Raw genomic sequence first — 24,663 nt, forward strand, 5'->3', positions numbered from 1 at the left:
GCAAAGTTAGCTCCTTTGTTATAAAACCATAGAAGCACAAAGCTACCTATCTTTAGCCTTAATAATTCAGCTTGGCCACAACAGTGCACACAGTGAGCCTACACCGCTGACCTATCAACTTGAATTCAGCGGACTGAGTTCCCATTCATACAAAGCGCCACTTTTGCCTGCCGCTATCCCCCATTTTTCATGCTATATTACTTCAGACGGTGCGCACTTCACATGCATATCACGTCCATTTGATTACTAACAAGCTATATATTTGTACAATAAAATATTTACCGGCGTCTTAGTTAGGATGATTCTGATTTCAGACGGATAAAGTTTCATATAAACTAAATAGTCTCCATGAAACTGTGGGAAGCCGACGATGAGCCGCCGTTAGTGGGTCCTTCGTCAGCCAAAACGACGTCACGTGAGGTGGCCCACACAGTGCCTGACAGAAACCTGACACATGCGGTAGTAGCGCTGAATCTCCAGCAGATGTCAACAAAGACCTTAATAACGGACCTAAATATAATGAAACACGCGGACAGGGTGGAGGTTATGTCCAGTGTTGTACAGTTACAGTCATTGTTTAGATATCTTGCCCCCCCCTTTTTTATGCACTTCATCCATGCGCAATAAGTGATCTTGTGATGGATATTATTTCACATTCATTAACATTACGCTGCTTAACTCTAAAAACAAAGCCCGCTGACTGACTAATATGGCAGCAAAATGAATAGCCTACATACACTCTGTCCAGACTAAGAAAAAAGCATTGCTTTGTCATTTCCTTGGGGCAATAATAACAAAAATGTATTTATTTATTTACGTTTTAACAGATGTGAAAGTTTTTTTTTTAAATATAAGCCTCTATCAAACGATTGTGTAGTCACTTCATGGTATTTGCAAAACAAAGAAAAAAATATACCAACATATATCAATCTGTTACCATGGAATAAGTAGTATTACCAGTGCTAGTACTATTTTCCACTTTTTAAATCTCGATATTTAGCATTACAGTACATTGAAAACATCTCAGAAATGGTCAAAAATCATACTGATGTAATTTTTTTTCATCAAATATATAATAGAATAACATTGAATACATGGTATTAACAACAGTGAATATGCATCCTGTTTCATTTTAGAAAAATTGTATCACTACATTTACCATAAAAGGACAGTTCAACTGGTTGAGCAGGCTTTAGATACTAAAAAAGAACACACTTACAAAATTATTTCATCATATGTATGTTGGATGACATTTAATGTATCATTTAACAACATCGAATGATCAAAAGTGATGTTATTCATGGTATATAGTCAATTTCAATAAATATTAGCTCAATGCTAATGCTGTCGGCTAAAGTCTGACAGGTCCACCAGTGACGCTATCTGAACAAACTCATGTCATGCAGCCTAACACAAGTAAAGAAGATAAGGAAGAAGAAGGAGAAAAAGAAGGGAAAATAAGAAACATTTTTTTGTAAAATCCCACTCATTGATAATTATGTACACAGTAAATACAATTACATCAATCACAAAATTACATCTACACAATAGGCTACAGTATTTACAGTAGCAGAGTAAGCATCACTATAGATTTATGGAAATGTTGGGACAAGAAGATACAGGACATTTGTTTTTGTCTGATAGTGTGGATTTTCCTTTTTCATCTAACGACATGAAAAGAAAGGCTTAAGGCTTGAATACATTTGTGCATTGTTTTTCTTAAGTTGTATTTGAACAACATACTGTGGGAGCTTAAATGCATCGAGTCAGTGATCAGATGTAATTTACACCAGAAGTGTGTGTGTGTGTGTGTGTGTGTGTGTGTGTGTCTGTCTGTGCAGCAGCAGCATTTTTTCCCATCTTGACTATCAGGTGTCCTCAGGGTGGTGTGGTGGACATGATGGTGCAAAACCACAGCTGACACTGATGTCTGGAAATAAGCACAGTCACTGCGCATGCTGTCTCTGTCTGGCCATCTCTCTCTCTCTCTCTCTCTCTCTCTCTCTCTGTCACACACACACACACACACACACACACACACACACACACACACACACACACACACACATGAAAGAGACCATTAGTAGTCAGGTGGACTATGGAAACACTTCTTTGACTTTTCCCTGCCATGCTGGCCTCACTTATGTTTGGACTGGACACACTCTAAGAACACTACCAGTCTTTCTGACAATACATAATATCAGCCCAGATGGATTCACAGCTCCTTGGTCCATTTAATGTGCTGAGTGAACCAGAAAATGACAACTGAGCCAATTGTTTTTAGCAGTCTGGTGAGTGGTGGTGCCATCACACTGAAAAATCACCTCAGCAGTGCCTTGTTGAACTTGGTTTCTTATTTAGGAACTAATTTTAGTGCCAGTGTATAATGAATATTTATGATTTAATCATAGGGAAGTAGTCGGCCATATGTGACATATGAAGAAAGAGTAGCTGACCTTATTCCTCACTCTCATTCTGGATATTGATTTCTTCTCAGTTTAATGTTTGGAGCAGAGCATGGACATTATTTTTTTTACTCATTCTTCAGTGTGATCTGTGGGTGAAAATGTCTTTGTATTATATTTCAAGAGGATATTGACTTCTCAATCAGTCCCTGAAAATGTAGTAACCTTCAGTGTGTGTAAAAACTACAAATTCCAAAATGCTTTGCATGCATCAGGAATGCAGAGAGGGGGGGACAGCATGCCACAACACAGCCCAGAGATGAGTGAACTCTGTCCTGAAAATATGAAGAGCATTAAGTGAGTAAAAGTGGGTTCATATTCTCATGATTGATTTGGATGAGGGAGGCAGGAGTTAGTTTGTCAGCCACATGGGTGCAACCCATAATTAGTGCATCTATTACAGTGTGTGGATATGATAGGAAAACAGTAAATATGAATGATTTATAATCAATACTCAAATATTTAAAGGTAAGTTTTGAGCCTGTTTGTGCGGCTGTAGTGTCAGAGCTCTGTAATTGTGGTAGTTTTGCTCTTCTGAATATCTTCTTTGTGGGATTCATTCAACTGTCAGCATAAAGCTGGGGAGTTCACTTGATTAGGAGGCTACCTGTGAGTTTGTTTTCAAAGTAAAAGCGGCAACATTGTGCTAATGGGTATTGGCAACATCAGAATATATTTACTAAATGTGAACAGATCCCCTCAACATCTTTCTATCTTACTATATTTTGGTCTGTTTAATATCAGAATTGCATTTTTTTCCCCTCTTGTACTCAAACTTTTAGCCTATTTATAGGCTAAACAACTGGTTCTAATAAAGTCTAATTAAGATTAGATTAGTTCGATTTTAGTTAAGATAGCAAATAGTTTTTAGTGATTACGATCCAAAATGTTTAGACTAAGGCTCAGAGATAATGAGGATTATTGGAAATGTCAAGGATCCAAAGAAACATTTATGCATATCCATGAATGTATTTATGATTTTTGAAGTTATAATTTTGATTTCACTCCTAAACTGTATATATTAGGTGAACCACTTATTTTAGGGGACTGTAGGGCTTCAGAGATGATCCATTTTTGCATTCTGGTGGGAAAACAGGTTTTTGTCAAGGGGCTGGAACTTATGTGTTGCTACAACAAAATAGAATGTAGGACAAAAAGGACAATGTATAGGCTAAATAACTTCACTAGTAAATATGTATATGTAGGAATATATATGTATATGTATGTATGTATCCCTGGTTCAGGCTGGGCAACCAGCAGTAAACAGTGAGCTGGAACAGCGTCCACCGAGCAGCACGGACGTATGGACTAGAAGTCCTCAAGTCCTGAGGGACAAACCATCCAAAGTGCTTGAGAACAATAGGATCCTGTGATCCCGCGGGACTTTACGTTTCAGACTGACAAGCAGCTGCAAGTAAACCAACCAGACATAGTGGTTGTTGACAAGGAAGAAGGAGCATAAAACGACTGAGTACCAGGGGCTGAAAGGACAACTGGAACAGATGTGGAAGGTGAGGTCTAAAGTGGTCCCAGTGGCAATTTGAGCATTAGGGGCTGTGACCCCCAAACTGGGAGAGTGGCTCCAGCAGATTCCAGGAACAACATCTGAAGCCCAGTCCAGAAGTGTGAAGTCCTAGGAACAGCTAAGATACTGCGCAGAACCCTATGTATGCATGAATCTCTATTTAATGTATTTATTAATTTCTGTATTTATGCATTTAGTATATATACTAAATATACTTATTCATTTAGTGTGTGTGTGTGTGTGTGTGTGTGTGATTTGCACTTGATTTAAACAACACAATTTGATAAAAAAAAAAAAAAAGGTAAAAGAGACAATAAGAAATGAAACAGTAAAAAAAGTTACTCCACATGCATTAGTCTATATGGTTTGAAAGTATTTTATTAATTTAATTTTGATTTAATTTTAACTTGATATATATACAATGTTCTACTTGCCGTATGTTATATTTTCTTTGCGGCAATACATCAGTTCATAGCACGTATGTGCTTNTATATATATATATATATATATATATATATATACACATATATAAAATAGTTGATATGCTTGAGAGATATGTGTGTTATTCATTTATTTGTAATTATTTACTTATATTAATATATTCTTTTATATGATTTGCCTTTGGTTTGTATCAAAATATGACCAAATACGATAAAAATGGGAAAAAAAGATTAAAAAAATAAAGGTAAAAGAGACAATGAAGGAGCAGAACATAATATAAATAAATAAAAAATGATATACCATATGCATTCTCTTAGTGACACGGTTTTATGATTAAAACACACGCATTAATATTTTAATTGTGAAAAGGTAAAACAGGAAGTTGTAGATTTATGCTAGTTAGCATGACAGCGGTGGCCACGGGGTTTACGAGGACCGTCCCTCCCAGGAAGACACCAACCGACACCGCCTCCTGCTCCTCCTGCCTGGTCGCTGAGGGCCGTCCTGGACCACAGTCCACGGTCTTCTTCTAGCGTTGGACGCTGCCTCATTACTAATTACTATTCAGCGAGCGGGTTAGCAGGTGTTAGCCTCTCCAACATCTGTCTGTCGTTGCCTTTGCACAGCTAGGTTGTAACCGCTAGCATCTTATTGTCTTCGTTATCCGAGGTCCATTTAAATTTCGTTGGTCGTTTGACTTTGCATCCTGAGAGAGTGGAGGAAAAGCACACACATTCAGGTCCAGACAACGTGACTGCTTGCTGTGAACGACGAGCCGCTAGATGCTTGAAATAAGCAGCAGCAGCAGCAAGAGCAGCGAGCACGGCTGAAAAGGACCCGGTGGCTGAACGCTGATTTGGGACTTCATCCAGAAATACAACCGGCACAGCAAGGTGAGCCTGTGGGAATATCATTTATGTGCAGCCAAATTGTCTCTACACAGGGTACTTCAGAGGGAAACCAACACAGCTCGGTGAATCAGTGCATTGTGGTGTAATGATGAAGAGGCAGGCATCATTCTCTTCCTCCTGTGTGTGCGCTGCTGGTGTCGGAGGCCATCGGCTCTTTACATCTCCCTCTGCCCGGCTGGAGATGCATTGTAGTCCTTGACCTGCCTGACAGGGCTAAAAACCCTTTACCGTCCTATGGGCGTCAGTTGAGCAACACAAAGTATGAGCACTTTGACAAACTGTGGGCTCTCCTCTTACCCAAGCCTTATCCCACATTTAATCTTGCAGTTTTTATTATAATATCAGGGGGAAAAGTTGCTATAAAAATGTCTGACATCTACTTTGAAGTCAGATCTTGTTGAAAGAGTTCTCCAGGCAAATGAGCCCTCTGTATATTTTATAACCAAACTCTTAGTGAAGTATTTTCCTAGAAATGTAGTCAAAATGTAGTCTGCTTTATCGTTTTGACATTTTGGTCCCAAATGACATTAAATGCAGCAACTTGGTGAGAGCTTGACATTTAAGCGTCCCTCCCTAGCTTCTTTCCCACTGTTTCTCCCTCCTCTTTCTCCCTCCCCTCTTCCCCATCTTTCCTCTCCTCTTTCCCCCATCTTCCTTTAGTTACCTTTCCTTCCCGTGCTGTGCTTTTTTTAACCTATCCCCTCTCCTCCCTCCCTACCTCTCAACTCCATTCCCCTTCTCTTATCCCCTTCTTTGTACACTTGACACCCATTTGCCCTTCTCCCCACTTCTTTCCACTTCTTTCTCGCCTTTTGTCCTCTCGCCCCCCCTTCATTCATCTCTCTGTCGCTCTCTTTTCCCCTCCATCGATTTGCCTGGCGGTGTTGCTAAGAGACAACACCAGTCTGAGTGCCGTGAAGGATAGAGTAGATGGAGGGACAGCTTCGTCTGCTCAGTAAAAGGTGAAGATTGTAAGGGGAAATTCTCTTCTCGTCTCTTCTCTTCTCTTCTCTTCTCTTCTCTTCTCTTCTCTTCTCTTCACAAATGGACATAAAATCAGTGGCTACCTAACATTTTAATGTCAAGCAGATGCAGATAAGACCAGTCAACCATCTTCCCATCTGCTTTGGTGGAGAACTATCTGTACTGTAGGAAAGGAAAGGGTGGAGAGATTGTGCTGAAACATGCATTTGCAAAATACACGGAGACAACTTTGCACAGGTATACAGAGAAAGGGATTCTGGGTAACTGTAGCTCACAAACAAGTTGTTGCACACAAACCGAGAATCGCATGTTATGCCCATGTCTGCTCCTCCTGTACATCAAACAATGTTGGTTAGCAGTGCAGGGAAGTTGTAACTAAAACAAACAGAAAAAAAACAGAGACTAAAAAAACAGTTTGAGTCCGTGGTCTTTTATAGTTAAATGTGGCTGCAACTAATGACTCATTTAATCATCCATTGATCTGTCAGTTATTTCTAGAATTAAGTAATTGATTACTATGTAAAGTGGAAAAATAGTGGAAAATGACCAACAGTAAAAATCCAAAGATATTCATTAATTATCAAAATTATTGTTGATTGATTTTGTTATTGACTAATCAACTGTTTGACTAATAGTTTCAGCCCTGTAGCTACGCATACTTTACCATCGAAGATACTGCAGATAAAACAGAGGATGAAGGATGTAAGTCTCATGCACTTAGATACATTAACTGGTGTTCCTCTCCCTTTAACACAGTGCGCCCTGAAATGTGATTACAGCTCCTCTGTGATCGTTCCCACCAGTTCATTGGTATCCATTGATATGGATTTAATTTCTTTGTAATAGGCTACAACATGCCAAAATCAAAGTTGATTTTATGCCTCCGTGTTGGTGCAAGCTGTGGCCAGAGGCATTATGTTTTTGGGTCGCCTGGCTGTCTAACACATTGCCTTAAAGGGATAGTGCACCCAAACATGAAAATTCACCCATTATCTACTCACCCTCATGCCGATGGAGGATCAGGTGAAGTTTTAGAGTCCTCACAACACTTGCAGAGATCCAAGGGGAGAGGAAGTTGCAACAAAACTCCACCTAATGGAGGCTTATGGCGCTCCAGATTCAAACGTCCAAAAACACATAATTGAAACCACAAAATATCTCCATACTGCTCGTCCGTATTGATCCAAGTGTCCTGAAGCCCCGACATAAAAAGTTGTTTGGAAAAACGTCATTTGAACTCTGTTTTTAGCCTCATTGTAGCCTGTAGCTCTAACTGCCTCTTTGGGCACTGTGTTCACGTGCGCACGCTTGCTTACCTGTACATCTGTGTTTGCATCACGGTCTCGCACAAGTGCGCACATGTGAACGCGGTGCCCAGAGAGGCAGTCCATCGGCATGAGGGTGAGTAGATAATGGGTGAATTTTCATGTTTGGGTGCACTATCCCTTTAAGGGAATTTCCTCAAATTTGGCACAAATGCCCACTTTGACTCAAGACTGAACAAATTAGATTTTGGTGTTCAAAGGTCAAAGTATCTGTGACCTCACACCGGTCTCAGTCTCATAAATGCTACATTTTAGGAATATCTGAAGGGAATTTCATCTCATTACATTTGGCACAAACTAAAACTGACTAAAGAATAAAATGATTAGATTTTGGAGGTCAAAGGTCACTGTGACTTCAAAAAACACATTTATGGCCATAACTCAAGAATTCATATGCTAACACTTGCATCTATTAAGATAAAATAATGAAGTGATGACATATTCAAAAGGTTAAAGGTCAGCTCCACTGTGACATCATAATGTTCTGCATAAACACTTTTAGCCATTATTCAACATCATAACTCAGGAACAGAAGGGGAGACATTTGGTCAGATACTGAATTAGTGACGCTAATCTCGGGTATCCACCTTGAAACTGTGCTGATTGAATAGATCTTCTGTGTAACCAGGGGGAAGATATGTCTGAAGTAACGATGTTTAAGAATATGTAGCTTCTTTGCAGCAACATCCATATTTGAAGCAATGTCTACTGTGATGGCTACGTATGAGTTCGGACAGACATGGATGTAAAATACAATTTGACTGGTTGATAGAGGCGTACAACCTCGAGGTGGTAATTCTAGTTTTTATTTGACAGACTTATTTTCATGCCAGTATGCCACAGGACTTTACCTGATCAATGGTCTGTCTTTCCTTACACAAATGAAATAATATGGTGAACGAGTGATAATAGGCTGGAATAGTCATGTGCACATCCACAAAACCTCAGTGGAATAGGTGCTTGAAATGAAAGAATAATCAACGATACAACAGAAAGGTACGCTGGAATCAGAGCTATCTTAAAGTCCCTGAAAACTCAGCTTCAGATCTTAAGCATGACTCTATAACATTACATTAATGACTAAATCATGAGCACACAGATAAAAGAAATGTAGAAACCTCTCATGGGAAATATCCCAAACTGTTCTAACTTTGGCAGAAAGTATTGTGTCCATGTAGGAAGAAGCTGATTGAGAAAATAAGTTTTCAGGCCTTAAAGATTAACATTTCTATTTTATTCCCGATAACCCCAGAACTTATTGTATAACTGTGCTGATGACATGACACAACACTCCCTAGCATGTGCGTTAAATGTGTCCCTAATAGTTTTAAATAGCCACCTTATCTTAAGTGTCAGAATATTCTTTATCTCCTCTCATCCCATGCGGTCACATTTTAAAAGGAGCACAACGGCGCTTCATCCTCTAAGAAAACCCAGGGGCTTAAATGTAAGCGGGGGCGTTCTCACGCTAGCTTAGCAATCCGTTGAGTGTCATAACCTTCAACCCGGCCTTCTGCTTTAATCATCTAACTGTTAAAAATCAGCGGAAACGTCAGCAGACTGTCACCCAGCGCAGTAAAATCACCAGCAACAACAACCCTCAATATCTCAACAGTGTGTTACAGTTGTACAGGACCCACCTCCACCCCTCCACCCCTCCACCCCTCCACTGTTTCTATGAACTGCCTCTCTCAGGTCACACACTCTAAGTCCCTCAGGCTAAATACAACTGCCTCCATCTTGTACTTGTTTCCCCACATATTTTCACTTTCAGGACCCAGTTTTTAAAGGCACTTCATGTTTTTGATAAGGTCCCTTAGAGATGCCACACACTGTGTGTATTTAATGCATTGAGCACAATGCTCAAATTTCCCTTCTGAATTTTTCCTGGCTTTAAAAGAGGCTTAGATGCTGCAGCAACAAAGCAGGCCTGGTGTTGTGATCCTGGCTAATATATCACCCAAACCACTTCTATTCTAATTTTGTGCTTGTATAGACACATTCTTTTAGCATTGGCTAACTAATCACTGCAGACCCATCGATTTGTCAGAATTCAGTGCTTATTTAAATCAACTCTCTAAAAGTTTTCATTTTGGTGTGAAACCCAAAATCTGAGAAAAGCCCTTTAACCAGAGGGAACTTTGTCCTCATGGTGGACTTTATCAACCTCTAACTTTTCTTTTTCTCTGTCTTTCTTATATTCTTAACAGTAAAACTGGAAAGCCATACTAAAGCAACGATGTAGTAATGCTTGTAACTAAGTGACGAGTAAAAAAAGTGTTCCTGTTGTTCCGTTCAACTTCAGTTCATCACAGGTAGACAGCAATTTGTTATGTCATGTTTTGTTCTGCAGTGAAGATATATATAATATATAATCTTAGAGAACTGTAAATCACAAAAAATCTGCACACTGATTTTAAAAAACTAGATGTAAACAACTGATGTGCCAAGTAGACTCATTTATTATTCTTTATGTTTAATATTTTACATTTTTAATATTTGTTCATACACACACACAGGCACAAAACAAACACAGCATGAGTTTGTGCCAATACATACAGTATGCAGGAAGTTTCTATTGGAGGATTTAAAAAAAAAAAAGAAACTATTCATGAAAGATTTGTAGTGTTGTCTCCTACAGTCATATACACCAAAAGGTATTTGATTATTACATTTTTTCATTTGAATGTCTTCCATGTATTTAAAATGGTAATCACAAAGGAATAATTGTTTGAAAATGTTGAATTTGTTTTATTAACGAGTGTTGTTTTCTGAGTAGTTTTAGTACATGAAATCAAATGTTCGTACATTAAAGTGACTGATGAATCACACCACATGATTTATCTTCAGACCAGACTACATTTCATGCAGTTAGAACAAGCTGTAACAAGCGAACACCCAGCCACTGTTACAAGGCAACAATGCTTTTAAGGTATCAATGACAATAAAATTTAAAGAGGTTTGAATATAAATGTGTCACACCATAAAACACTAAGATGCGGCAGCGACCTTGGAGGTCTGAGCAAGGGACATTTAATGGAAACTGTTCAAGGCAAAACCCACTTCATGTGTTTCAAACATGTTTTGTGTTCTGGATCCCAAAACATTTCAAAATAATTCTGTTTAAAACCACAAAATCCATTTAATTGAAGTATTGTGCATGGACTCAAGGACATAATCTCAACTCAAGGTCCTCGTACTAGCTTCCCCAGAGTTTTCGGGTGCATCTTCATCAGCAAAATTAGGTATATTAACCCCAATATGAGGTGAGGGTTTACCTGCTGCACAGACTGCATCTTTGCTTTTTTATTTTAACGGTTTTAAGTCTGTTTTTCGTTAGTGAAAATTAGCATGACACTAGCATTAGGGCTGTCTCCACCTCTCATCTAAACATAGTCACTTCTAGCTCCAAAAATCCAAAAGGGCAACGGCCAAAATGCCAAACTCAAGGCTTCAAAACTGGAGTATACAGTCTATGGCACCACCATCAGGTCAAAATAGTATTTTTTCCAGTGCTTTGGTGTATGACCAAATACCTGCAGAACTAATGACATTCCCATCAGTCTCAGCTGTACTTAGTGTTTTACACTGTTAACCAAACGTTGCTGACGCACTAAATTAATATGATAAACATTATACATGCTAAACTCTGCATAGTCACGTTAGCATTTAAGAGCAGCTTTAAAGTTGCAAGGCTAGCTTGTAATTTTTTATGAATTGACGACTGCCTATATTTTGACAATCTAATCAACAACACAAACATATTTTTTTTGATGGTTTAGAAATCAAATAGAACCTGCAAGTCTGTAATACACACACAGAGGGGCAAGGCTGTAGCATCTACCTCAGAACATCTGATGTCAGCTGACAGACTAAGCATTGAGCCAAGAGGTTGCTAATAGGATTCTTACCTTTAAACCATGCGAGAGGGCGTGCAAACACACACACACACACACACACACACACACACACACACACACACACACACACACACACACACACAGTCTGAGAATACTGAGAACAGATTTGAAATGTAAATCCCCTCTGTTGAATGCCTTGAGTCTTCTCAGGGTCTTTGACCAACCACAGCAGTGCCCACAGAGTCAGTACACAGCAGGCTAACTATTAATGTGCTGACTACAAAAATGAAAGTGTTTCACATCTGAACACAAAGTCAAACTAACCAGCTGCTACTAAAAATGTCCCAGCATTCAGCTGCTGGTGGCTGCCGTTAATTTACTACCCTTACTCTGATAGTGCGTCTGTGTGTACCCTCAGCAACGAGGCATCCTAAAATAAAAAACACTGACAAAAACTCCAAAGTCCAAAATATTTGGCTGCAATGAAATTTGGTTCTGTGGTGAAAGTCTGTGGGCGGTTGTCCAAAAGACAGGAATTAAGTTCATGCTTTGCACAACAAATTTATAGTCAAGGTTAGAAGTTTAAAAATCAGAAACAGATCTGAAACTTCCAAACTTCTTCATGAAAGCTTTCTCGGGGCACTGTGTGTGTGCAAATTTGGCTGTGGCAGCAAATTGAGCGCTTAATGAGCTGAAGAAATTGTATGATGTGCATCCAGTTTAAACACTGCCTTGAGGTAAAAGCCCCCCAGTGAAGTTAAGTTTATGGGCTTTCATGAAAGACTTGTGATAGCAAAAAGGCACCAGGCAGATTTCACATTGTGAAGGGTATAATGCGATAACCCTTTCAGATTGTGAAACCACATACTGCACAGTAGCATAGGAAGGAAATGAACAAGACATGACATCATGCAGATAACATGGTGTTAATTCAAAAAGTCTTTTCTCTGCACATGCATTCGCAAACACGCACATGGAATAGCACACATAATCCTATCATTTTAAACTACTTACAGTAACTGTACTTTATTCTCTCCCTCACACAGACATACGCGCACACACTCTATCCTATCACAGTAAACTACTTAACTTTCTCACACACATCTAACTCCTTTATTTACACAGGTATTTGAATCAACGTTAAAAACCACTCAGTGTAAAACCAAAGAGAGCCTTGTACTTCGCAGCGCACTGTACAGTTATTTAGATGAATTAGTGGAAATCAATTCAGGCTGACTTTTGTTTGTGCTAATCTTCATTTGTCTGCCACATCATCGACGGTTACCCGGTATTATTGTTTATCTCTAATTATTCCTCCAGTAGAAATCAAATAGACAGTCAGACCTCCAGATTAGATAACACGGGCGATGTCAGTCCATTTATTTCCACTCTGTTTACTAATCAATGGCTCCTGTTACCGCTGATAAAAGCACACACAATCACCCATGAATGGCAGGAAAATTTTGCACCACTTTGTGCTCACGGAGCAGAAAGAGGAAAACGCCATTTAAATCAAATCAATGTCAGAACAGAGCTGAAGAGGAAGGTCAGCTGAGTAAATGATGTTTTGTGATAATTCAGACTAACTCATCTTGTCATGCAAATACTGTTTTGGGTGCCCGCTTCAACACAGCTCCTACATCTTGGAATTATCTAGCACATAAAAGTCAAGCAAAACCCCCTCCAGACAACAGTGTCTACATTTCCAGTATGACCTTTATCACTTTAAGGATTAGTTTGACATTTTGGGAAACACACTTATTCCCTTTCTAGGAGAGCATTAGATGAGAACATTGATAACACTCACATATTTGTCTGTTCAATATGAAGCTGGTTAGCTTAAGGAGGCAGAGATAAATAGAGCACCATATAAAAGAACAAATCACGTCCTTGATACCAGGAACCAGAACTGCCTCAAGTCAGTGTTGACTTTAATTTAAGCAAGGCCACAGTCCCTCTCTAACCTTAACAAAAAGCCTTGCCTGACATTAAGCAATCACATCTTAACCATACTGCTCTTAACCAAGACCACAGTCTATCTCTAACATCAACCTAGTGCTTTGCCCATACCTGTGCAAACATTAATCATGCTTTAGTTGACAGGAACAGATATTGTAGGGAAGAAAACTGCAGATAGTGTGTTCAATATAAAGGTTTTCTGGTTATGTTGATTACATAATAATTAGCAAACATACCCACAATCTTCTCATCTCCCCACTCTGTCTCTTTCTGTCTGTCTTATTATGGCCTCGTCGCACCATAAAATGGCACAGCAGTATTCATCTGCTCATCTTCATCAAAACTTTGATTCTACAAGTGACTCCTTGCAGGGCTAGTTGATGAACTACTGTGACTTACCAGCCAGAAAAATGCAAGGGCCTCTCAGTCACCATTAGGGCTGTAACAGTGCATTGATCTGGATCGACATACTGATTCAATGATCAGTGATCCAATATCATAGATGCAGAGTGAAAACATTTATACATGTCATCATCTTTAAGAAATGCCTTTATTTTAAAATTCGCACGGTACGTCTTTGTTGCAATTTCTGTCAAAGCACACCTCCCCCTTAAACAGTTAAACAGTGCTAGCAGCCCAGCTTCAGGCAGATGATGGTAAGCAGTAGGGACGGGTACCGTTAAGATTAATCGATACTTCTATTATCAATACTCCGTTTCGAAATCATCAGTACATATTGTCATCTTTAAGATATGCCTTTATTTTGGAATTCCCATGGCACATCTTTGGTGCCATCTCTGTCCAAGCGCACCTCCTCCTTAACCATTAAAACTGTGCTAGCACCCTAGCACCAGGCCGATAATGGTAAGCATGTGGAGATGGGTATTGTTAGGATTTTATCGATACTACCACTTTCATCAATACTCCTATTAGTACTTTGCTTTTTAAAAATATATTTAAAAAAAAAAGAATAAATTACAAACTGGATTATAACTGAATATTTTAATATAACTGAATGTTTCTAGTTCAGCAACAGTAATGTTTACAACAGCAAAGTATATAAACTCAATAATATCTATACTAAATATAAATGTCAGTTAAATAAATCATATTCCTGCCATCACACTCCTGAGTGAGGTTTAGAAAGAATGAAGAACACAGACATCAGTCAGTATCAGTCCTCCCTCCTGTCCTCTGTCCTCCACCCTCTGCTGCTGATGTGATTTATTGCCTGCAGGTACTGCTGCTAAATTTTAAGATTGGCAGACTAAGCTTAACAGTGAGACTATATACAGACAGCTTTCGTTTTAGCTTGTAACAGTTTGCTGTTAGATGAGCTAGCATGCTATGCTTGTGTATAACATAATGGCATGGATGAGAGAATATAAACAGAGCAGATTTAAATATTGCTTTCTGCATGTTCATGCTGGTTAAACATGTGTATTGAGAAAGTTTTGGCTTTTTACTGGTGAAGGTTTCATTGCACTTACTGAAAGTAATGAGCGCAACTGTCGTCAGCTGGAGTAATAATCAAGTTATCTTTACTTTGTCTCTGCTGTGACCTCTCTGCTCTGCTGTTTGTTGACCTCACTCTGTGCTGTACGTGTGTGTCTGTATTTGGAGAAGTGCCGACACAGAGATGCTGATAAGAAAATACACCAAAACATTAAAAAGTAGGGATGCACGATAATATCGGTACGCCATCAGAATCGGCCTACATGCTTTTTCTTATTTTGCACAATGAATGAATATTGCATACATTGAAAAGTATTGCATTTCATGTCTCCATCTGTTGGTGGGCCATCACCATAAAAAATCGTCCATCCCTATTTTTTCCCCCCAAAGAATCAATATAATATCGTATTGCAATGAAACTTTTGATTTACACCTCCGGTCACCATAGCTGCCCAAGCTTCTTTCTCTTTTCTTTGCTGTTTCAAGATGGCTTGCTCTTGGTCAGTGGAGCAAATTCGTACATTAAAGTTCCCCAGAGCTGAACTCCCCCTGCACCTTCAAGCAAATCTTCATATAGTGGCAGTTCCATTGAAATGAAGTAATTTCCTGTCTTAAATGCTGGTGAGAACAGGTTTATTGGGTTCTGTTAAGTATTGTGTAACTGAGCTGTAGAAGTGAAGTGGGTTTTTATGATTGTCTGCTCTGGTCCTCTGTCTCTCTCACTGTGCTTATTTAAAAGAAGACTGGAGGCAACTGAAATGTTTGCCTTTTGATGTATTTCATGAAGGTGTCAAGGAAAGCAAGTGGACCAAAAGCAGAAGTAAATACAATTAAAATTCAGTCGGTTTGCAGCTGCCCCTCAAGACCAAACAACGTTGAAACACTCAGCAAAATACAATAAGCATTCCAGCGTTTTCCTGCTTGATGAAATCAATGCCCAAATACCAGATTAGATTTCCAGGCAGTCACATGCTTTGCACTGCAGAGGGTACTTTGTAATTCGAACGCAGCCGAATAATATAATTATAGATCACCGTCTCGCTCACAAGCTCAATTCTGAGGCCAGAGCTGTTGATGTTCATCACATCATTAGAAATCTGCAGTGGCGGGACTCAGAAGCCCTCTCCAATCTTGTCTAATTAACTCAGCAGGAAAAGCTTCAACTAGGTTAATCTGATACCTAGGGAGCAGAAGTTTAATCGAGCCACACAAACCTAACTGGGTTATTCTTTTTTCTTCTCGCCTCTTCACATTTTCCCTCTCCTCTCCTCTCCTCTCCTCTCCTCTCCTCTCCTCTCCTCTCCTCCCCTCTCCTCTCCTCCCCTCTGTATCTTTCCTCTCTGAAATTTTCGATGATACAGTTACTGTCACTTCTGCTCCAGAGGGATTTTAAACGGGGTTAAGGCACACAGGTCATCCTATTGATGAAGCCAAACCTCGCAAAGGTGACTCTCTCTCTCTCTCTCCATCTGTCTCATTCTCACTCTCCCTCTGCCTGCCGCTCTCCACATGCACACACATGCTGTGACTCACAACTGGAGATAGCTCAATTGCACAAGACATTCACAAGCATCGTTTGCAGAATAAATAAGTAGACACACAGCATCGAGGTGTCAGACTGATGTTCCCCTCAGTGACAGGAGAGCCGTGGTGACAGACGTGCTGGATGTAATGAGCTTGGTGACAGATGCGCAGGTCATGGATGGAAATAAGCAAACCAAACATTGGATATGTTGATAAATGAACAGGTGTGGTCTAATAGCTGCGTGCTGGCCTATATGTTAAGAGAAACACCTGGTCAGATAGAGCCAAAAAGTACAGGGTGTGAGAATGCCACACTGTTGGCTCGGTCCCCAGCATTTTTCGTATGTTACCCTTGCTCCAGGAAAATGTCTTTGCATACAGTCTAAATTATGTGACATTAGTGCTGTTACAGACACTCTCCTCCTTCCATTTATTTACTTTAATCTCAGTCTTGTAATCACCCCAATGCTGTTTTTCAGAGATAGTTTCAATGCAAAAGGTCATTGGTAGCCAAAAAAGCATCAGATACTTGAACAGGTGAAATGTCCGTTTTTGATTATTAGGGATGCGGCACTTGTTTTCTATAATCTGGTACCGATGATTAAAATCACAATTTGGCTGTTAGCTGATACCAAAGATACATTTGAACATGATAACATTACATTATAATTTTCCCTCACTCAGTACCAGTTTTTACTGAATAGAGCTTCAGTACATCATAATATAACTCAGGGCAGCTTCTGTTAGCTCAGGCCATCGGTTGCTGACAGCTAACGTTAACTAGCTCTCCTTCTAATGGCTTTAACTCAAATTTTTTAGTTCACAGTGCGGCATAATGTGTCCTTTTGTCCCAAATCAGTCCTGGGGAAGATCTCTGTTCATCCCAAACACATTATCTATTGTCCCTTGGATTACACTGTACACTGTTAGTCTCGAGCCCTTCTTTTTAGCCTGCGCAAAATTGATGTAAATCAACAGTAAAACACTGGCCACTGCCGATAGGACAGTGGGAGTCAACAAGGTAAATATCGGCTGATACCAATATTCGGACAATAAATTGGAGCACCCTAATGATTATAAGTATGAAATATTTATATAGCTCTCAGTAGGAGAAGTTTGAGCATTACAGCATTGCCCCTGGAATTATAATTGTTTCGATTTATTGTTAGGAATGTGGTCTTCTTGCTGATTATAGAGGCATTGAGGAGATTTCTCAAAGTACTATTGGTTCACTGTAAAAGCTGATAAGCTACCTAGTATTCAGAGTTATGGGGTAAGAAGGATGTGGCAGCCAAGTATGTGCATACGTTAATCAGTGACTTGGTGCCAAGAGTGATTCATAGGTAGACAGTGCCAGTTGGCATGTAGTTAAGCAGTGTGTGCACATGTCTGATCTCTCAAGTCCCATCATATCGTGTTCCATGTAATACCTCATACTGAATGAGATGCAGTTCGGAAGTAAGTATCGGTACTAATAGCGAGACAATAATGCTTTAAGGGATGTGAGTTTGGTCTTTATGTTTTGAAAACAGCAGTGTTTCGTAATGGCTTGGCTAATTACTGGAAAATCTGAAATCCTATTCTAGGCTTCCCCCTGGTGTTTATCCATGATGCGTCTGATTGGTTGGGTGTCATTCATTTCTTTTTAATTTTTAATTGATTGGTAATAGTAATGTAAATATACATTTGCTGCTTCTGGGCCTCCTTGAACTTTAGACTTCAGCAGTGTTGTTGCATCATTACTCTGTTGCTGCTGTTCGATTTGTGGTGTTTTATTTTTCCAATAAAGTGTGAGAGCAGAGTTGAGAGAAGTAAAGCAGGTAGGAGGTAGCTGGAGGGGACTCATGGGGTGGGCAAAACTGAAAACACCTCAATATAATGCGGTCCAGTTCAACACTGCAAACTATAGCCTCAGTTACAAACCTGTAGTTAAAGCAACACCTCTCTAACAGTGTCAATAAAAACTGAAGATTATTATCTTTGTATATGTAGAATTCATGGATCAGCTTCTGTATTGCATTAGGTCTGACAGGTGTACCTTATAAAGTGATCTCTTTGTGTTTCTCTGTAGGGATGCCATGGGTGCTAGTTAATTAAGAAAATGGTTGACTTTTCAGTGCTGCCACAAATTGGTAATGGCATTTGTTCACTGATGTGTGGTGTGTTTTTTTCTCTGTCTCTCTGATCATATCTGTGTGTAGTTGTATCTGCTGGCGCGTCATGGTAAGAAGAGGAAAATGCCACTCGACAGCATGATTAGGAATGTCTCCAGGTAGCTGTTGAGTCACTTGTGGTGACAGTCTCAGATCCCCCCAAGTAGCCCCTGAGCAAGAGCAACTACCAGTTATGTTCCAACCTGCTGCAAAGGATCTAGCTATTTTATCTCATGTGGTGCAATATCAGGCAGGTGCCTTACAGTGTGTCACTGTGGTTGTATTAGAAAGCTCAGGCATTAGTTTGGGAGATTAGGTGTGACAGGCACTAGAGATGGGCATTTTTAAGTCATTTCAGTATTCGAGCACTTGCATTAAATTATGATCAAGTACTCGAGTGCTCTCAGGAAAAAAAAGGATGTAATGTAAGAATAGGCTCAGGTATGAACACCCAAGCAAAAATGTGTGTAGAGGTTAGAGTTAGACCACCTGTCTGTGCTGCACAGACTATAAAAAACATCTATGATATACAAGTTTAAAGGGGACCTATTATGCTTTTCCATATTTTGTGTCTTAGATAGAGTATTACAAAGAAGGATGTCATTATTAGACATGGCCAGAGTTTCAAGAAATAAGGTTAACATATGTAGAAGTAATCCCTGTGAGCAAAAACCTCAGGATTCCTACCATTCTAAATGCTCTGTTTCTAACCTTTTATTTATTTATTTTTTTACTCTTGCTACTGTATGTCGTCATAGTGTGCCAGACTTCTTATGATCATCTGCTCCAGGCCTGCTACTGCAACTATGTAGCCTACACTGCTATATGAAGCTACATGCTAACATAGGGGAAACATGTAATCTTAGTTGTGGATGTAGGTTTCGGATCATATTCCTGCAGGAATGTGACTGGTTTTGTTGGGAAACTTTTATTATTGATTTTTTATGCCTTCATGCCAGCGATAGCCGTAGTCAGAGGCATTATGTTTTCGGGTAGTCTGTCTGTTTGTTTGTTCGTCCTGTTCTTGTGAACGCCTCAAGGGAAATTTTTCAAATTTTGCACAAATGTTCACTTGGACTCAATGATTAACTGATTAGATTTTGGTGATCAAAGGTCACTGTGACCTTGCATCTGTCTCATTCTCGTGAACGTGATATCTCAAGAACACCTTAAAGGAATTCTTTCAACACAAACGTCTGCTTGGACTGAAGAATAAGCTGATTAGAATTTGGTAGTTGAAGGTCAAAGGTCTAGGTCAGTGTGACTCCACAAAACATGCTTTCAGCCATAACTTAAAAATTCCTCTGCTAGTTATGACAAAATTTTCCACAAATATCTAAAAGAATAAAATGATCAGGTGATGACATTTTATGTCCAAAAGGCCAAAGGTCACCTTCACTGTGACATCATAATGTTCTTTCATATCTCAGGAACAGAGGGGGAGACCTTTTTAACTGCAGAGTAGGAATTCTCACCCATATCTTTGTTTTTCTTTTAAAAAATATTCTTCTAAATGGAGCCTTTTCAGACAGAGGTTGAATACAGGTGTATATATATATTTTGTTTTCTATTTTCTCACAAAAAAGGTAGTCTACATGCTCTATATGTTAAAAGAATACTGACATCTCATGCCTATCCTGAACAGGAACCACATAGTCTGTCCAATAAGAAAGGCTGTGCCAGAGATAGGGTTGGGTACCGAAACTCGGTACTTTTTGTATTTGGTACCGATTCACGTTGGTACTACCGAGTACCGATTCACTTAAAATGAATCGGTGCCAAATTTCGGTACCTGAGGTGGAGGCAGAGCGAGAGCGCATGACTCACACCTCAGACTCAGCAACAATGGCGACAAAAAAATCTCAATAAAATGTTGAAACTGGAAAGTTTAGACTTTAAAAAGTACCAAAATAAGGTACCGATTGGTACCAAATTCCAGATACCGGTACTGGTACCGTATCGGTTCAATTATGAACGGTACCCAACCCTAGCCAGAGATCAAATACCACTGCTTGGAGAAATTACATCTGTGTGAAAATGCGACTTTATTGTTCCTTATAAAGGCCTTTGCATATCTTTATTAGTTGTGTGTGTGTGTTTGTTTGTTTGTGTTTGTGTTTGTGTGTGTATGAACAAATGAGTCAGTCAATTTGCACATCTACTCATCAGTCCCACATAACTCACAGTAGCATCTCTGTGTTTTCCCAGTGTTTGTGTATACATACGTGTTTACAGGTTCAGGTCAGCCCATGTGTGTTTGTACTGTATGTCACACTTATTATAGCCTCCTGTTTGTTCCAGATGGGTGGAAGCCAGAAGGTAGACAGCCGTCCATCACATCAGCTTACTGGTGATCTGAGGGCTTTGTTCTCTCAGGATTATGGTGCCTTCTTTAAATGAGCTGTCCTCACCTGGGAGCACATGTACAGGCAGCCATCATAACATTTTCACTTCACTGATTATCAGATTTAGAGCTTTGAAAACGCCCCATCCTGGAGCTTCAGTGAGCAGGCAGTTGACGTAGCTCTTGCTATTTGGTCACAGCCCTACAGTCGCAGTCATTACTGGTACCATGGCACTGATCTGAGACCAGATCACTTAGGAACATATTGTCACCAGAAATGCTCATGTCACTGATTTTCATGCCTTCCTCTACAGTATTTTTCGGTTAATCCGACTCGTAAAGAATACGCTGCTGGCTCTGTTCCCCAAGTTTCGAAAGAGTGAGCTTCGTTTCTGTCTGTCTCTCTGCTGTACCGCAGCACAGACAGGAACAGTTCTCAGGGCTGCTGTCTGTCAAGTGTTCACTTCATCTCATCTGTCTCCCAAAAAACCTTTTCATCTCTGTCTCCTCTCACCCTCACATCCCAGTGCGGAGTAAGAAAGAGCACCCAGGGGAGAAAATGAGGAAGAGCAAAGGGATCCCTCCCGCCCTCTTTTCAAGAAATGTGCAGGGCCGAGGCCTAGTTAATCGACTTCCCCCTAAAACCAGAGAGACTCTGCTCGCTCTGAGCACCCACCTGACTTGAATTTAAGATGTACTCATTAGATTTCTGTGAGAGAGCACGTATGACATGAAAGTTGCAGCAATTTCAACCATGTTTTATGTGAATGGAGACAGGTTGGATTTATACCCCCTCTAGTTCATATAACTGGATGTGACTTTCCTGACACTCAGTTACCAGTGCAACTGTTTCAATTTTTACAACACTGTGGCAACCAGTTTCGCCCCTCCTCTAAAAGAATTGATCAAAACCAGAACAGCTGACAGATGATCTGAGGCAGTTTCCCAAATCCCATGCTAATATGCTGAAACATTCGTACGTGAATTGTTATTTTCATACAAAATATTACAGTTTACAAACACTGGACACTGTGCCACACAAAATATCCCACAATGCAATGACAACAACATTCATAATTGACCGTGACCAAGACACCTCAGTAATCTTGATAATGCTCCTATTTGAGTGTAAGTGTAAGATTTCACTTTGCTCCGGGTAATATATTTTTGAAATTATTTAAAAAATTCCAGCTAGAGCTGAGGTTGGCAGGAGTTACCATGGTTATGGGTCTCCAACCAATAAGGAGGCTCTCAGGAAGTGACGTGGTAATTACAGCTCTGTGTGTCCGAAAAGATACATACTACTGTTCATTCACACAAATGTATGTTGAAGGATAGTATACATATGAGGTATCTAGAAGGTAAAAGAGGTGCGCACTTGAGTCACGCGACTTGGACTCGAGTCAGACTTGAATCACAAATTTGATGATTTTAGACTTGACAAAAAGACTTGCAACTTGACTAGGACTTTAACACCAGTGTCTTGGGACTTCACTTGGACTTGAGCCTTATGACTTGAAAGTACTTAATACCTTCCCCCAAGCCCAAAGAGTATGTTATTGAAAAAGTGTGCCCTAAATTAATTTCCCTTCATCTCCTTAATCTACTAAAGCCCCTTTCCCATTAGACAAAAAACTTTTATATGAAATGGGAAATGTTACATCGGCATTCATTCCCAGAACAAATGCCCCTGTAGCAGTCCCGAGTATTTATCGGCTACGTCTCCGATCAGCATTGATCAGCTTCGATAGGCAGTGAAGGAAATGCAATATCCTGGACAATCCAATTTTAGCCCCTTCACTGGCACACTGACTTAAAGGGTTGCCACAGAATTCTGCCTGTCTCTGTCCAAGCAGCACTCTGAGATTGTTTCAAATTTAGTCTGCAGCAAGTTTGAAAGAGAGATTGAATAGGTAAAAGAAAACTTTATTCTCCAGATTCACTTTGTTTGAATCAATCCAGCAGCATCTAGTCAAGTTGCAGGAGAGAATCAAAAAGAGGTAATGTAATGTTGCGGGGTGCCAGCTGGAAAAAAATCAGACCAAAGATCATTTCTTTTGTGTACAAAAACTACACAATGGTCAACTAAAATAAATTGCATTATGCAAAACGTGTCAAAAATTACAGATGGAGACACAACAACTTCAGACAAATTTGTAAGGACCAATTTTAAAAAAGCATTTACGATTCTTGTAAATTTATTAGATAATTAATCTGCTGTTAAAAGGCATTACATTTAGTGAGGAGTGCATTATGACTCAATCACAGCTCAACAGTGCACTATAACTCATTTAGGTCTTAAAACTTTTAAGTTCAAGATTTGGGACTTGAAGACTTGAGACTTACTTGTGACTTGCAAAACAATAGCTTGGTCCCATCTGTGGTTTGTAGTATGTGATTTCGGACACAGTGTAAGTATCGTCATGGCAACCCTGAATTCTGATTGAAAAATGGTAGTACATCTGAGTGTAACACATACAGTTGCCAGAATGCAGCTTTTTGCTGTTCACAAAAGATTTGAGGCAAATTAAATCATAAACTGTATTACAGAGTAATAGCCAATACTGATTTTATTATAGCAATTATAGCATATGGCTTTGACACATTAAACCCCCGTTGTGCAATAAATGTGACGTCGTAAATTTATTTCTAATTGTTTGGCTAAACAGAATTGTTAATAAGAACAATATGCCTGTTGGGACATAATGGTGGTGGTTTTCTTTGAATAAGCCATTACAAAATAATGTCAGGCATGCCTCAGTGTATATTATTGCAATTTGCCTGAAGTGCAGAAGTTGCTTTGTAAACTGTTCATTGTTCAGAGTCCATACCACAAAATGTTGACTATACTCCTTCATCTTATGGTGAAATATATTCTCTCAGTTGCTGACACTGCTCCTGGCTCACAGAGCTCATTCTTGGTAATTACAGCTGTTAATCTAAAGCTGCTTTTCTCTTCCCGCATCTATTTACTTCAGATCGAACTGATACAGCAGTTTTCTGTTAACAAGTGCAGCTTTTATGTTGTGGCGGGCTGATAGGAAAGCTGATTAATGATAGACAAGTCATTTTAGTTCATACATGTTACTTGAATGTCTTTTGTCTGTTTGAAATGGAAGAAAGTTGGATACCCACTGTTTCGTTGTTGTTTGGACAAGATTTGCCATGTTGTCTCCTTAATAAACACATTTATGTGCACAGTTTTTCTCATGTGAGTTGTGGGCGAGCGTTGTGATGAATGTGACACAAACAACAGATGTGCTGCTGACTCAAGTTTATCTCGTTGTAGCACAGTGACAAGAATTACAGAGGCCTTCCAATATAGTGCTAAAAAACCTTTTATTGTCCATTTATACACAGAGGTATGTTACATGGAGAAATGATTGCACTAAGTGGCAGCACCAAAAACAGTTGAGCATACATACAGGTTTTTGATGACTTCTTCTGTACGCAGTAATGTGGATGTGTAGAACAAAAGATAAAGACTTTTTACTATCTGTGTACAAGACAGATAAGGGATAGACAAACTTGTAATGGTAACATTGTTTATAGAGCGTAGACCGGGGTATCTTCTGTTATCACCATTAGGGCAGAGAGTCACACAGCAACCAGAGTTTGCATCAAGGGCTGAATTCCAAAGCAGTGTCATCCCTGCCTGCCTGCGTTTGGATGGATAGTCTCTGCAGCGGTAGCAGCTGGCACTGGGCCTCAGGACGG

General features: G+C 39.6%; 2 protein-coding genes across 2 annotated transcripts in view; one reads left to right on the forward strand and one right to left on the reverse strand.

Annotated features, from left to right (window-relative positions):
- Window positions 1-421, reverse strand: part of sf3b3 (splicing factor 3b, subunit 3) — a 34,052-nt gene extending 33,631 nt beyond the window's left edge. The window contains exon 1 of the mRNA XM_050072390.1: window positions 283-421. The gene's annotated coding sequence lies outside the window, so the exon portion shown is untranslated. The remainder of the gene's footprint in view (window positions 1-282) is intronic.
- Window positions 422-4,835: 4,414 nt separating this feature from the next.
- The window catches only part of st3gal2 (ST3 beta-galactoside alpha-2,3-sialyltransferase 2), a 74,676-nt gene continuing 54,848 nt past the window's right edge, over window positions 4,836-24,663 (forward strand). Inside the window, exon 1 of the mRNA XM_050073442.1 lies at window positions 4,836-4,952. Within this exon, the coding sequence (XP_049929399.1) occupies window positions 4,836-4,952 (117 nt within the window). The remainder of the gene's footprint in view (window positions 4,953-24,663) is intronic.

Source organism: Epinephelus moara, chromosome 20 (assembly GCF_006386435.1).
Source record: "Epinephelus moara isolate mb chromosome 20, YSFRI_EMoa_1.0, whole genome shotgun sequence".
Lineage (NCBI taxonomy): Eukaryota > Metazoa > Chordata > Actinopteri > Perciformes > Serranidae > Epinephelus > Epinephelus moara.